Here is a 14378-nt window from a genome sequence, read left to right as displayed (position 1 = left end):
GTGATTGGTTAAATAATATTAATGAAATCTCCATCTAACTTGAACTTCTTTTTATTTTATTTTGTAATATTAGTTGAAAGTAGGGAGTCGAATTTCTCTTACGCTACAGCGACTTGATTAAACTTTTAAACTATAGGAACTTAACTGAAAATTGAATAAAACTATTGGGAGTTACAAAGTTATTAAGCCTATAATCTACTATGCATATACACACACCAAAATTAACTGTCACACCATCTGATTGAAGCTGTATTTATTTAACTTTCATATTTTTTTAATGGCTCCAACTAATTTTATTAGAATGGAAAGACAACGCCGAGAAGAGGAGCTAAAGAACCGGTCGTCCAAAAAGGCAACTGATGCAGAACAGTCAATTCTGAGTAGGGTGCGGGATTATTTACATTGGAAAAATTTACAGACTTGAATTTGTTACTATCATATGATAGTTTAGAATTTTCTATTTTTCTAAATACATGCAAGATACATGTACTCTTTCCTTTTCCAGGCAACTAGTCCTCAACAAAGTGGAGGAAACTTAAAATCAATGAAAGAGAAGTCCAATCAGCCTGACAAAGATATACAAGAGCCATCGAGCTTAAAGACTGCTGGGCCAGATGGGGAGATAACGGCAGGTTTTTTTATTTTCATCCTAAAATTTGCATTTTGCACCTAACATTATTAAGGATTCTGTTGCATAATTATTAACCTGGTGGCTTCCTCCTTTTCTTTTATGATTTCCTCTTTTCCCATCCTAGATCTGGATCTTCAGTATTCATGTCAGTCAAAACAGTTACCTCCCTTAATTTTGTGGTGGTCATTCTTATCATATATAACTTGCAATAGTTGGATTTTTTCCCCCAAATATTGTTGGGCAAGTCTTGGATGAGGCTGGTTTTTAAATCACTAAATTAGTCATATGCAGATTGTACTTGAGATCATTTGAACAGACAGCATCACTGAAGAAGCAGAGAAAAATTTGAGAGAATTCTTTTCATTTTCAGTCTGTTTAATGAATACAAACGAGAAAAACAATATTATCGTGTTATATCTCCAGTTATAGATATACAATAAGCTTTTATTGCAAATATCATAAAAGTTATTCACTATTTTCTAATATCCATCTAATCTCTGGATCATGTGTTAATGAAAGTTTCTAAGCCTGCCTTATCTATTTCCATCTCCCTGTTTTAAAGTTAGGTGTTATGTCTTTCTAAGTTACGTGTTTAGTACTTTGAATTAACTTCTGTAATCACCCCTCAATGCAGGATATATGTTGAAAAAAAGCGGAAAGGGTAGTGGTTGGAGTAGAAGATGGTTTGTCTTAAACGAGAAGAGTGGCAAGGTTTGTAAATTATGTTGTTCAAATCTCTAATTTTGAATCAGAACAAGCTAGCATCATCTAATAATGTGATTTAAAAGTTAAAAGCTGAAAGAGTTAGTTCAAGCACTTAACCGTCCAACATAATGACTTGTTGCTTCACAGAATTGGTTTCCTACTTTTATGTATGTAAGATATGTAATTGCTATTGGGCTTGAAATGGAGATACTAGATAATACACAGGGCCACTCTAGTTTGTTCAAAATTACATGTTTTAATTGAGAATAGGGTTACAAAATTCGAACTCCTTACCATTGGTCATGGGATTTTAATACCATGTCAAGGGCTGACTCTTTTGAAAACTTAAACTATAGACGAAGGATATTTATTGTTTTTATGCCTCTAAGTGGGTCCTTGATTTGTTTTTAAGTTTCTTTTTCCCTCTCTTAAAATGAGCCTATATGGACAGGAACCTTGAATATGTTTTGCCTTCAAAAAGTTTGTATATTGTTTTTGGTTTATCCTTTTTTCCCTACCAGTGCTTCAACTATTGGATTGATATGATGACCTGAATAATTAAGCTCAAAGGTCATATGTCTCTTGCCTAGGACCTCCAATTATTAAGGCTATTATTCATTTTTTGCAAAATTATAGTATCATACAAATTGATTTAAATATGCTTTGTATTTCCAGCTTGGTTACACCAAGAAACAAGAGGAGAAACATTTCCGGGGAGTCATTACATTAGAGGTATGGACCTTCTTGAATTTATGTTACTAACTTCAATATTAACTGTTTTGGGAAAAATTGAGATAAATAACCGCATATAGAGATTGTGTGATGTGTGACTGACCAGTTTCAAAAGGTTCAAAGTAAATGTTGAACTGTGTGGTTATGTTGTCCTTCCTTATAGATATTGTTTCATGGTTGTCAAACTCCCTTTATGTCGTGTGAATGTTTTTTTTACCTTCATGTCTATAGTGGCATATCGTCATGATTTGAGTGAGTGCTTCATTTTATTAGAGCTTGAATTTGATCCAAGAGGGAATATTCAATAGATTTTAAATGTGGTGATTCATCTATTGCTTTTGTCTTCTGAATGTAATGATCAGGAATGCAACATTGAGGAACTTTCTGAAGATGATGAAGCCCCTGCAAAGAGTTCTAAGGATAAGAAGTCCAACGGACCTGATTCTGGAAAAACATCAAACCTTACTTTCAAGATAACAAATAAGGTCCCCTATAAAACTGTCATGAAAGGTAATCACTCATTCTAGTTTATTAATTCTCTCCCAGTTCTCTTAAATCCATCTTCAGATCTGAACAATGCTGGGATTGTCCTAATGTTTAAAATGCATTTTGCAGCTCAAAGCACAGTTTTGTTAAAGGCTGAGAGCATGGCAGATAAGGTTGAGTGGATCAACAAGCTAAGAAATGTTGCACAGTCTAAAGGTGGTCAAGTCATCGGTGAGCAGGGTTTTCCTATGCGACAGAGTCTTTCTGATGGTTCCCTTGTAAGGAATTTTTTCTCTCTTTCGCTAGAATCTTTTTCTCATGAACATATTTCATTGGATAGTCCAATTTTGCTTACATTTCTTCTCAAGTTTGGGATTTATGTGTTGGATACAAAAAGTTTCCTTTGACAGCCTCCTCCTTTGAAGTAGATATTTGTGTGCAAATAACTCATTGCTTTTGGAACTTAGGGTCTTTTTTTGGAGTGCTGTTAACTTTTCTGATAGTTACAAACAGAGACCAATTTCTAGTTAATTGAGAACTTGCTCTTGTAGGATACTATGGCTAGAAAACCTGCAGACCCAGAAGAGGAACTTAGATGGATGTCTCAAGAAGTGCGTGGTTATGTTGAAGCTGTTCTTAACAGCCTTGCTGCTAATGTCCCAAAAGTGAGTTACCAGTTGTACAGTTCCATCAGGTTAGTGCATTCTCCAAGCATCTTATGGTCTGATAATTGTCAAGTACATTGCTTCTTAGCTTGATTTTTATTTATAATGTAATGGGTTGCCATTATTCGTATACCTTGAAGATCAGGGCAGAGACACTGGGAATATACAAGGAGGATAAAATTTCATGGTGGTGGATAGCGAGTTCAGTATGTTTGGTTGGCAAAGAATGCTTATACCTTTTGAGGATATTTGTTAGAGCTTATACTTGTTGTGGGATAAGGTTGAAGTAGAATGTGTGTATCTTTAAGGATATTCTTTAGACCTTAGATTCGAGCTCTAGGACTATACTTTTGGTGTCCCTGAGGTGTTTTTCCTGTGATAATTACATCTGATATTAGACTGGGCACGTTGCTGCACTTTTTGTTTTGGTTTTCCATGCTTGTTCTTTTATCTGTGCTAGAATTGTGATATCTAACATCCTCTAGTTGTATTCATTATCATTTCTCTCTAATGAGATATCATTTAATTAAAAAATATATATAATACGAATCTTTTACATATTTTTTTACCTAACCACTATACTCGTTCACAATTACTATTCACAAATTGAACATTTGATGGTGAAAAAACATGTTTTCCTCCCTCCATTTATTTTATTCAATTTGGTTGACAGTGCTCAAAGCTCAGCGAAAATTGAGGAGCTGCTCCAGGAGGACCAAAATGTCAAGCGCAAAAGGGAGCGTGTTCAGAAACAGTCTTCGCTTCTTTCGAAACTAACTAGGCAACTTGGCATCCATGACAACAGAGCGGCTGCAGCCTCCACTTGGTCTGATGGAGGGAGTGCAATAGGTAATGTCTGCAAACTTGCTTGAGGTGCATTTTTGAAGTTGTTCAACAAGTTATATTGTATTCACTTTTCATTTTCAGGAAAGATTAAGTTGTAGTATCAAGTATTTGGAAAAAATTCCAAGTTTTTTCTTTTTCGAAGAAAACATGGATGACTAGGTTTATAAAATGTTAGAATTCATAGCCATTCCTGTATCGTGATGATTGCAAACTTCCAATGTTCACTATCAGATAGTATCTGAATATTCATCAGTTAAATCTATATTTTTGTATATCATTTCATTTACATTTATGTAGTTCTAACAAACATATTTATGCAGAAAGTAGCCCAAGAACCTCTGGAGCCTCCTCAGGTGATGATTGGAGGTCTGCATTTGATGCTGCTGCTAATGGTCCCAGCGACTTGTCATCTAGGTATGGTTCTGGTGGTCATAGTAGACGTTACAGTGACCCGTCCCAAAATGGCGATTTGAGCTCAGGGTCAAATTCTGGAAGTCGCCGGACACCTACTCGGTTGCCACCAGCCCCTCCGCCATCTGGTTCAAGATATTAGATAAACCATGGTTTTCATCAAGATTATGCATTCTTGTTGTCTGGACGCATTCAGTTTTTCTTGCTTTTATTTCGAGACTGTTCCACACCCCTCTCTAAGTAACATAGTGGAATGTTATAGGCTTGTAGATAAGTATTGATTTGCAGTCATCTTAGCATGCGTCCAATTTTATTCCCTTACTGGGTATGTGGGGGCAATGTTGGGTAAGATGATATTGTCTTCCCAACATTTTTTTTTCCTAAAAAAAAAGAATACAGATGTAATTGTTTTGTATCTATGTGATTATCAGCAGTTATATCATTTGTCCATCAATCGTGATTGCTTTTATTCTGATTTTTCATTTAAGCACAAATCTCTTTTCTTGTTTAGAGTCAGTAGTATATTACTGGAAGTAATAAATTTTTATTTGTCAAGAATGGGTCCTGTTCACTTGGTAGTGGAAATTTTTAGAATTTAATTTTGATGCACATTAACCGTGTAAATAGTCATTTAAAAGAATAAATGTGATTGTATAATTGTATAAAATATTTTATACTATTAATGTATTAAAATTAAATTCAAATTTCAATTCTATTTTTTCTTCAATTATTGTAAACATTCTGTTTGATTTAAAATTAACTCAATTCAAATACGTCTAAAAGGAAAAGGATTTATCATTTCAAACACACCTTATGTGAAATTGTTGTCCTTATCCTTGGTGTCAAAGCGGGAGTGGAAATCCATTGGAAAAAAATTGAATGGTGTCCAGTTTAATCTTTCTCTCCTATTTATTTTTGATTCTACTTATAAAATTAAAAATGAAAAACACCATTTATTCTCTCTACCTGTTAAAAAAATGGAGAGGATTTATTTTGGTGTCAAAGCCACTAGAACTCTAGAAGTGATATAATAGTGAAGTGGCTTCAGTAAGTCAAATAAAAATAAAAAAAATACAAATTTTGGGGCACTTTCACTTTGGTCGTGGGTGTTAATTCAGTTGTAGCAATCAAATCAAGTATGAGGAGTTGTGGTTATAATATGAGGTTCTCATTGTTGGCGACGTGGCAAAGTAACGTTCGGGAGAAGAGAAGTTGCAATGGCAGTGTGCGGCAGCGTCATCGTGAGATGCTGCATTCCTCCTTCCCCATTTCTCCGCCGCAGATTCGACTTGTCGGAGAAGGAGAAGAAGCCATCCTCATCCTCATGCACCGTTGCCACTAGTAGAATCACTGCACTCTTTTGGGGATTTGGCAGAAAAACCAACTCCACGCAAATCCAACAACAACAACAACAACAACAACAACAACTACTATTCACTCTCACAGCGCCAGAGCCAGAAGGCACTAACAATAACAAAGTGATAAGTGTATCGGTTCTGTCTTCAATCTCAGAGGTTGCAGCCGCTGAATGGGACGCGTGCGCGGTGGATGCCACTGCCCCCGGCAAGTTCAATCCCTTTGTGACCCACGCCTTCCTCTCCACCTTGGAGACCTCCGGCTCCGCCGTCGCCCAAACCGGTTGGACCCCGCACCACGTGGTGGCCCGGGACGAGTCGTCCTCCTCCCGCCCCGTGGTGGCCGCCGTTCCCCTCTACCTGAAAAGCCACTCGTACGGCGAGTTCGTGTTCGATCACTCCTGGGCCAATGCATACTATTCGTACGGATCCAGGTATTACCCGAAGCTGCAATGCTGTGTCCCCTTCAGTCCCGTGACGGGGCCAAGAATCTTGCTCCGCGATACTCCCTTCAAGAGTGAAACCTTTGATATCCTCCTCTCTGCCATGAAGGATATCACTGCCAAGTCTCAGATTTCGTCCTTGCATGTTACTTTCCCCACTGAGAGTGAGTGCCTTCAACTCAGCCAAAAAGGGTTCTTGCCCAGGATTGGAATGCAGTACCACTGGAAAAACCGCAACTACAAAAAGTGAGTCATCCAAGCATTTCTTTTAGGGTTTAGGGTTTAGGATATCTGGGCCTGTGAAGATGCATGCAAATATGCAATATAAGTTCGTAGCATTGGTCAATATTCCATACAATTATTTTTTGTTGGCAGGTTTGATGACTTTTTGATGGACATGAAGCAAAGTAAAAGGAAAAATATACGCCAAGAGCGCAAAAAGGTTTGCATTGGTTGCAAAAGCATTTAATGACATGAGAAGAATTTTGTCATATGTTCCTGGATTTGTCATATTATTTGTGTATCTGCAGATCTCAGCCCAGAACTTGATTATGAAAAGGCTCCGGGGTTATGAAATAAAGGTACTTTGCAAGACTTTGATATTTGAAGGATTGCATTTTCTTAACAAGTTAGTCGATTTGGTTACTATTGAAGATTTTAAGCATATATTAGTTAGAGAAAATGATTTATGGAAACATTATATTTAACCATATATCATCATGTGTTTTTCTGTCTCATATATTGATGAGCTTCTGTTGAACTGGTCTAGGCCAAATGATCTCTGCTGGCAATCTTACAATTGAAAGCAAACCATATTTGAAATCATCCTTTTCTCTTTAATAAATAAGAGGTGCAGAGAAACATGCTCTTAGCAAACTATTCAAAAGTAAAATTGAATTACACATGAATGACATGATGAAATGATGTCTTGATCATGCAATTCTTAACTTAAAAAGTTAGACGGTTTCATCATATAGCTTTTAGTACCTTAGGAAGATATGTCCATAAGAGCATCCGCCCTAATGCTTGTACTCTTTTAATCATTTCATAGCACTGATAACAGTTTAGTTTTGGTGTGTGTTTGTATATATTCTGTTAAAACTTAGTGTCTGTTTCTTGTTATTTGCTAACTCATTATCTCATGTTTATGTAATGGAAGGCAACACATTGGGATTCTTTCTATAATTTCTATCGGAACACAACTGATAACAAGTATGTTTCCTTTGATTGAACCCATCAAATGTGATAAGAACTAATTTTTGCAAGATGGAATTGTTGAAGTAACCACACTTAATAATGCAGCATCCTTTGTCTATTGACAGATGGGGTACTCCATACCTGACACGTGATTTTTTTCATGAGCTGGGGTCAAAAATGGGAGATCAGGTACTACTTGTTGTTGCTGAAGAAGGGGATGAACTAGTTGCTGGTGCCCTAAATCTTATAGGAGGTGATACTTTGTTTGGACGCCTATGGGGATGTCACCCACAAGCTTACTATCCAAGTTTGCATTTTGAAGCATGTTATTACCAGGTTTACACTTGTGATTTTTTCCCCAAAGTTGTTTTTTGATCTGTTTCCCATATTTTTTGCTTGGTTCTGGTTTTATGGTTGGAATATAATGCTAAAGTTTTACATCAGATACTTCTTCCATCGTATCTTTTATGGAATAGACCTTCCCTTTGGCTTCCTGTGGAGTCAGCTTATGTATTTTGTATTTGTATTTCGTAACATTGCAGGCAATCGAAGCAGCTATTGAACTCGATCTTAAAACGGTGGAAGCTGGAGCTCAGGGTGAGCATAAGATTCAGCGAGGGTATCTTCCTGTGACAACTTATAGCTGCCATTACCTTCTTGATGAAGAATTTAGGAGAGCTATAGAAGACTTCTTAATACGTGAAACTTCTCAGGTATGATGAATTTGTTCATGAAGGTAGATTCTTTTAAGTTATTATGCATGTATGCTGCTTAGTGTCTCACCTTTCTTTGTTCACTCTTGTTCTACTACTTCTTATAAATCATTTTATCAAATGGATCCTGTTCTACTACTTCTTATAAATCATTTTATCAAATGGATCCATTTCTTGCTAATGATATGAAATGTTTGATTGTACAATAAATTTAGTTGATAGATTTTCCTTGCAGAGTAACTGCTAGGATGACATCATATTTGAGTAGTAGGATGTGTTTTTCCTCTTTTAAACATTTGGAGTCAGAGGCCCAAATGTTGAGTGCTGGGATGCAATTTCCATTTTTGTTTGAGACATATGATAGTGGTTTCACCAAAATAACCCTTAATTTAGCAACAAAACAGTAACATACAATATCCTAATTTAATCTTCACAGATGGTTTCGAGCCTGGAGGAGTCTTATCTGCCTCCTTTTGTTCTTGTTTTTGATAATGTTATTTTACATTCATGTTCTTATGGTTCTGAACTCGCGGGCTATAACTTTGACTCTTTTGCCTCTGCAGGTGAAGCTTGTTATGAAGCTGCTGCATGATTCTGGTCCTTTTAAGGAAGGTATCTAATAGAAAGTAAACACTACGGCATGGTGGTAATTTTCATTTGTAAATATGTAAATGGTCATTGTTATCTTGTAAATATTATATCTTGCCAGGAATATTATATATGTACAGCTGAATTGATGATCATTAATTAACAAAATACACACATTAGAAAACCTTCGAAATTTTTCTGCGAATGTTTGTCCTAGAGTGCACCCAACCCCTTTATTGCCTTAAAACTGTCAAACTCATTCCTCCAAGATCAACTTCATACATCTTGGTTTAAAACAATGGACCTATATTACATCTTTGGAACAATGTATTTCAATCTGGTTAGTCTTGATAATCTACAGCTCAATTATTTAAAACGAGTAAACGCTTGCTTATTCTCAAGTTTGTGAAGATGATTCATTTTAATTATCAATATTATAAAATTACTATATTTTTTTCTTTGAAATTAGAGTCTATCAATCATTTTAAGTGTTATTATTATAGATTCATTGATGTGTTATATTAAATGACCTCTACATGTCATATGACCATATGGTATGAAATTTTTAGAAATGAGCTAAATACACTATAGGCCACTTAGTGTTTGGGGGTCAAAAATAGAGACAGCGAACTAAAATTTTTGGTAACAGATTGAAATTTAAATAATATTTATTTTCAAAAATACCATCATCTAACTTTTTAAATTTTCATTTTACTCCTTTCACTATCTTTACTTTTGCTACCTCACCTCCATTTTATCCCTAATCTCTCATCTCATCAGTACACTTACTCCCATTATATAGGATATTAAAAAATAAATCAATCATGTACATTTTACATTAAATATACTATATACTTAATTAGTTTTCATCTCTCAATCTTTGTTTTTAAATTTTTCTCTCAGTCTCTTTATCTATGTTAAATACCAACTCCATCATTTAACTCTACAACTGAAGAAAAAAGATATATTCTCGCAAAATACATTTTCTCTGTTGTGTATGTCTCTCTCTTTTATGTATTACACACGTATATATCACGTTATTATATATACCAACTAAATTACTTAAAAAAAAAATTATCAAAGTGTTTATCTATCTATCTACCGACCGGTAATCAACTAGACCAACTCTAAAACTTAACAAAACAACTTTATAAAGAACAGTTATTCTCACTAAAATACATTTTCTCTCTTTAATATATTTTATACACAAACAATCTCTCAAAGTAAAAATAATAACTATTAATATCAATCCTAATTAATGTTGATATTGGATCAATATTTGGCCTATGCGCAGGTCTTACACTAATATAGGTGTTATGTTGGGTAACTGGAGATTAGTGGGGTGGACTCGTTGGATTGGCTCAATCATTTGGAGGGGGAAGCCTCTGACTAGGTTTGCATCTGGGAGCCTCCGTCCGACTTGTGTGTATGAAGGAATGGGGGGTGGTACCTGCAAAGACACTCTGAGATACCTGAAGAGTGTCAGTGTATTTATAGTGGTGAACCAATAACCACCGTTGGAGTAGTTCCACCTTTTAAGGAGGATAACCGTCCATTTATCTTAGGGAAGTTGAGATATGGCTCCTGGAAGTGGGTTGAGAGATTTTAAGGACAGTTACTTATTTTGAATAAGGATTATCTGCCAACTAATCTTGGATCCCGACTTCCTTGGAGTGAAATCTGTGTCGAATCCGACCTCTTTTGTGAAAGTCGATTATACGGGGAGGTCAATCTATAAATTGGGCCTTTTTATCTTATTTGGACCTGGAATCAGGATATGAACAATAGGTTAATGATAAAGTTGAATTTGTTGACATATAATAATATTTAGGTGTATTTAAAATATCTGAAAAAATACTTTTTAAATACAAATGACATGTGTGTGAAACGAGTATTAAATAAATGTCATGTCCGAATGATAGAGTTTGAGACAACAACTCAACGAAATATTCATGTTTTATAGGGAGAAATATATCACAATATTATAGGGACTAAACCGCTTATAGAATAAACAACTTTTTGTTTTGTTTCATCTTAGTTAGTGTCTCTACATGTTTCATTACCCGTTATTATTCTTACCAAATTATGTATTCATGCTCTAATATTCCCTAATAGTTAAATGATCCCGTAAAATATTTCGGGAGTAAATGCCAGTATTGATCAAAATTCAATACATGTAAGCATGTAAAGTTAGTAAGTTACAAAATAAAGTCACAAGAGCAGCTCATGATCACTCCCAAATTTAGACAACCTGCATGGTGACGACCATTTTTGCTACAAAATACGAAAACTACAGTCTGCAGCTTAGCCTCTTCAAGCACTTAATTATACGATGTAAGTTTATAATAAAGAGGGACACCAACTTACAAGAGAGAAAGGAGAAACCTCAAACATTATTTTGAGGTGCTTTGGATCCATATTAATTTCCACAATAGTTATTTTGAGTTATATTGTTCATGATATTTCCCTCTTGACCATGAAGATCAAGATGGTAAACAAACCTTATGGAAACAACTTTTTTCAATATTAGCTGTTCATTAACAAAATTTCAATAGAGAACTCGTGTACCTTGAGCAAGAAAACAATAAAAGTGGATTAAATAATCAAGGGAAGCACTAAAGTCACTTGAATATTCCCCCACACCAACAAACTACACTTTCTGACCTGGGGCCACTCAATATTCAAGTGGAAGATAATCAACCAAATGAATAACAAAAACAAAAGTTAAAATCATTAAATAATAACATATTACAAAATGGCGTCGCCCGGACTCGAACCGGAGACCTTCAGTGTGTTAGACTGACGTGATAACCAACTACACCACGACACCCTGATAAAAGTTTCTTGAGATTTTAAATTTTATAAAGTAAAATTGTTTCTGCGATGGTTGTAACTTGTAATCCCTGGGGTTTGAAGTGGCGCCTGTGCTGGGGGGGCTGGTTTCAATTTCAAATAAGAGAGAGAAGGAGAGAAGGGTGACAGGGTGTGGTGCATATTGTGGAGGATTGATTTGATTGTTCCAAGTGCAGCGAAGAGAAAAGAAGAATGATATTGAGGACTCCTCCCCCATCCAAGAGGCCACGCGCCGATGCCGACTCCGACTCCGACGCCAATCGTCAGCTCGTTATCTACGAGGATCCTCCTCCGCCGGCGCCTTTGCCTGAGTCGGCGGCGCAGGATCCCGATAACACCCACTTGCTCTGCACCTATCAGTGTCGCCAAATGGTGTGTTTCCCATTATCTCTTCCCAGTCCATTTTCATTTTCATTCTGCAACGTTCTTCTCAACCTCTTCATCTAAACATTATTCATATGAATTGTTTCAGGTTAAAGCCGAGTTCATAGAGGCCTTAAGCACAGCTGAAAACCAAGTTCGTGATTATCAATCTAAATTGGAGGCATTGGATACTAATTTCCGTAAAGTTGGTTCGTATCTGCCTTCTACCCGAACCATGTTTCCTTTCCTTATACCTTTTTTAGCTTCTAATTAATTAATTTGCTACAGAGTCTGAGAGGAAGAAATTTCTTGACCAGTTATCATACACCCAACAGGAACTTGCTGCTTCTAAAGGCCGCGAGCACGCACTCCAAGAACAGCTTCTGAAGGAGGTTACTGAATCTCAAGAACGATTGAGAAAACAAATACAGTTAAACAGTGATCTTGAGGTAGATTTTAATTCTCTGCATACTTCTCTGTTAGAAGACGAATAAATACTTTTGTTCCAATATGCATTTTATAGCAGGAAGCTGAGTTTGGTGGTCTGGTTGATGATAATGTCTATTGAACTGTTGAATTTGAACCTTGTTACTCCCCAATGTGACTAGTGTTTTTTCTTATCTAATCCTGTGGAGTCTAGGTTAAGCTCCAAAATGAGATGAACATTCGTGCGAAGGCCGAGTCACATGCTGCTTCAACAGAAGAAAAAGCAAAATCTTTAGAAGGAAAGCTCAGCCATCTTTCGGAGAGTACAGAGAGAGAAAAACAGCGACTTAACGATGAACTTACACAGCTGAAAAGGGACTCGAAGTTTTCTGTTTCTAAAATTACTGCAAATGTAAGTGGCAATATTTGGTGTGCAAACTAAGCTGCATGTTTATAGCTACGAGTTCTTGCTTAAGTTGTGCAGTTCTTTCATTATAGCTGGAAAAAGTGGAATGTAGAGCTAATAATGCGGAGAAAGAAGCAGAGCTTCTGAAAGAGCAATTGGAACATCTGAAGGACCGACTCAATGAGGTTTAGATATCTAATTAGTTGCTCATTTGGCTTTATATGTTCCTTTGAGAATCTTCTGTGAACATTGCATAGCCTGCAATGTTAAAATTTTATTCTGGTATTAAAGATTTGAATTCTTCTGGTCAGCTTTCTGTTGGATTTATATCTTTACTTCATTTCATTACGATATACCTTTTTTTCCTGTTAGGTTATGAACTTATTTTGGTTTTACATCTTGATTTGTGTTGGTAGTGTTTGCATGAGAAGATTGAAGTTGAGAAAAAACTAGCAACTTTGGCCTCCCGCGAAATTTCTTCCACGGAGAGTAGTGTTTTAGTTAAAGAGTTGCAACAAGAGCTTCAGAATTATGTAAGATTGCTTCCATTTGTTTTTCTTGAACTTCAATTCATTTTTTATGGTGATTGTAGAAGTCTTAGGTTTCATGTGTCAATGATGTGTGGACTGCTACCAGTAATTAATCAAGTGGTATTCTCATAAATTTAAAGGTGCCACTATTTGTTGAATTATTTGGATATAAAAAGGAAAGGTTTTTCCTATAGAATGTGTTTGTATCAAGCAGTAATGGCTTCTGTTCATGTTTAATAAAGGACAAATCGATCCCTGACTTTTAAATCTGCGGACATTTAAGTCCTTGACCTCTTCAAAATCTGGACACATCGATCCCTAAGACTAATTTGTTTCATTTTAAAAATTCTCTCACGTGTGCATCAGGATCAACCAGGTCAGTACAACGAGAGTCACATTTGATTTTTCCGTTGGGTCTGATAGACCCAAGTGAACATGAGGGATCGATATATCCAGGTTTTGAAAAGGTCAGGGAAAAATTTTCAAATCCTCGAGGACTTAATTGTCCGCGGATCAAAAGATTAAGAACCTATTTGTCTTTTTCTCATGCATAAATGAATTAAAAGAATAGTTACTGGTTTAGGTGTAACTCATGATTTTCTGAACAGACACAGGAGTCCATATTCAGTGCAATGTTTGTTAAGTTGTATGCTTCGTAAGGAGGCAGTATTTTTTATTTTTGATTCCTTTAACTGTAGTTTTTTTCTCCTTAATGTTATTAGGATATCCCCACATCATGCGATAAGGTTTTGTTGTTGTTTGTTGTTTGTCTGTTATTTAGGATAGCATCTTATCCTATGCCTTGCAGGCTTCTTTTTATGTGTGTTTTGTTTAATTCATGAACACTTTTGTTTAAAAATGGAGAATACTAGATTATTGCCTTTGTTGGCTTTCATTCTGTCATAATCTGAAAAATATATCCTGATTACTTTGATATTTTAGGAAACTGAAGTAAGGGAAGCGAGAAAGCTAAGATCGAGTTATGAGAACGTTGAACTTTTGAAGGAAAAATTGTTGGAGGAGAAGAG

The 14378-nt window shown here is 35.9% G+C and overlaps 3 protein-coding genes and 1 non-coding gene across 4 annotated transcripts in view; 3 read left to right on the top strand and 1 right to left on the bottom strand.

The window, feature by feature from the left end:
• Nucleotides 1-4930, top strand: part of LOC107465550 (dynamin-2A) — a gene marked incomplete in the record, with an annotated part of 11610 nt that extends 6680 nt beyond the window's left edge. The window contains 9 exon segments of the mRNA XM_052258034.1: nucleotides 301-385; nucleotides 506-632; nucleotides 1266-1342; nucleotides 2012-2068; nucleotides 2431-2578; nucleotides 2684-2832; nucleotides 3106-3248; nucleotides 3893-4068; nucleotides 4386-4930. Of these exon segments, the coding sequence (XP_052113994.1) occupies nucleotides 301-385; nucleotides 506-632; nucleotides 1266-1342; nucleotides 2012-2068; nucleotides 2431-2578; nucleotides 2684-2832; nucleotides 3106-3248; nucleotides 3893-4068; nucleotides 4386-4618 (1195 nt within the window).
• A 681-nt stretch (nucleotides 4931-5611) lies between these two features.
• On the top strand, nucleotides 5612-8971 carry LOC107465559 (uncharacterized). Its single transcript, XM_016084540.3, has 7 exons — nucleotides 5612-6520; nucleotides 6650-6716; nucleotides 6805-6855; nucleotides 7434-7486; nucleotides 7597-7807; nucleotides 8014-8184; nucleotides 8748-8971. The coding sequence occupies exons 1-7, from the start codon at nucleotides 5694-5696 to the stop codon at nucleotides 8802-8804; spliced, it is 1437 nt and encodes a 478-aa protein (XP_015940026.1). The 5' UTR covers nucleotides 5612-5693; the 3' UTR covers nucleotides 8805-8971.
• Nucleotides 8972-11528: 2557 nt separating this feature from the next.
• TRNAV-AAC (transfer RNA valine (anticodon AAC)) lies at nucleotides 11529-11602 on the bottom strand. Its single transcript has one exon. It is a non-coding gene; the product is annotated as a tRNA-Val (tRNA).
• A 105-nt stretch (nucleotides 11603-11707) lies between these two features.
• Nucleotides 11708-14378, top strand: part of LOC107465569 (mitotic spindle checkpoint protein MAD1) — a gene marked incomplete in the record, with an annotated part of 9937 nt that continues 7266 nt past the window's right edge. Inside the window, 7 exon segments of the mRNA XM_016084548.3 lie at nucleotides 11708-11997; nucleotides 12098-12197; nucleotides 12277-12437; nucleotides 12629-12826; nucleotides 12913-13005; nucleotides 13237-13353; nucleotides 14293-14378. Of these exon segments, the coding sequence (XP_015940034.1) occupies nucleotides 11818-11997; nucleotides 12098-12197; nucleotides 12277-12437; nucleotides 12629-12826; nucleotides 12913-13005; nucleotides 13237-13353; nucleotides 14293-14378 (935 nt within the window).

Source organism: Arachis duranensis, chromosome 1 (assembly GCF_000817695.3).
Source record: "Arachis duranensis cultivar V14167 chromosome 1, aradu.V14167.gnm2.J7QH, whole genome shotgun sequence".
Lineage (NCBI taxonomy): Eukaryota > Viridiplantae > Streptophyta > Magnoliopsida > Fabales > Fabaceae > Arachis > Arachis duranensis.
Note: the sequence above shows the minus strand (reverse complement) of the source record. Positions and strands in the feature narration are given on the sequence as shown.

Bases quoted from the DNA above. Each gene is read 5' to 3' on its own strand.
- LOC107465559 (XM_016084540.3), top strand. From the start codon at position 5,694: ATGGCAGTGTGCGGCAGCGTCATCGTGAGATGCTGCATTCCTCCTTCC. The intron at 6,856-7,433 runs GTACTTTGCAAG...ATGTAATGGAAG, and splicing joins TCCGGGGTTATGAAATAAAG to GCAACACATTGGGATTCTTT. The intron at 7,808-8,013 runs GTTTACACTTGT...GTAACATTGCAG, and splicing joins TTGAAGCATGTTATTACCAG to GCAATCGAAGCAGCTATTGA.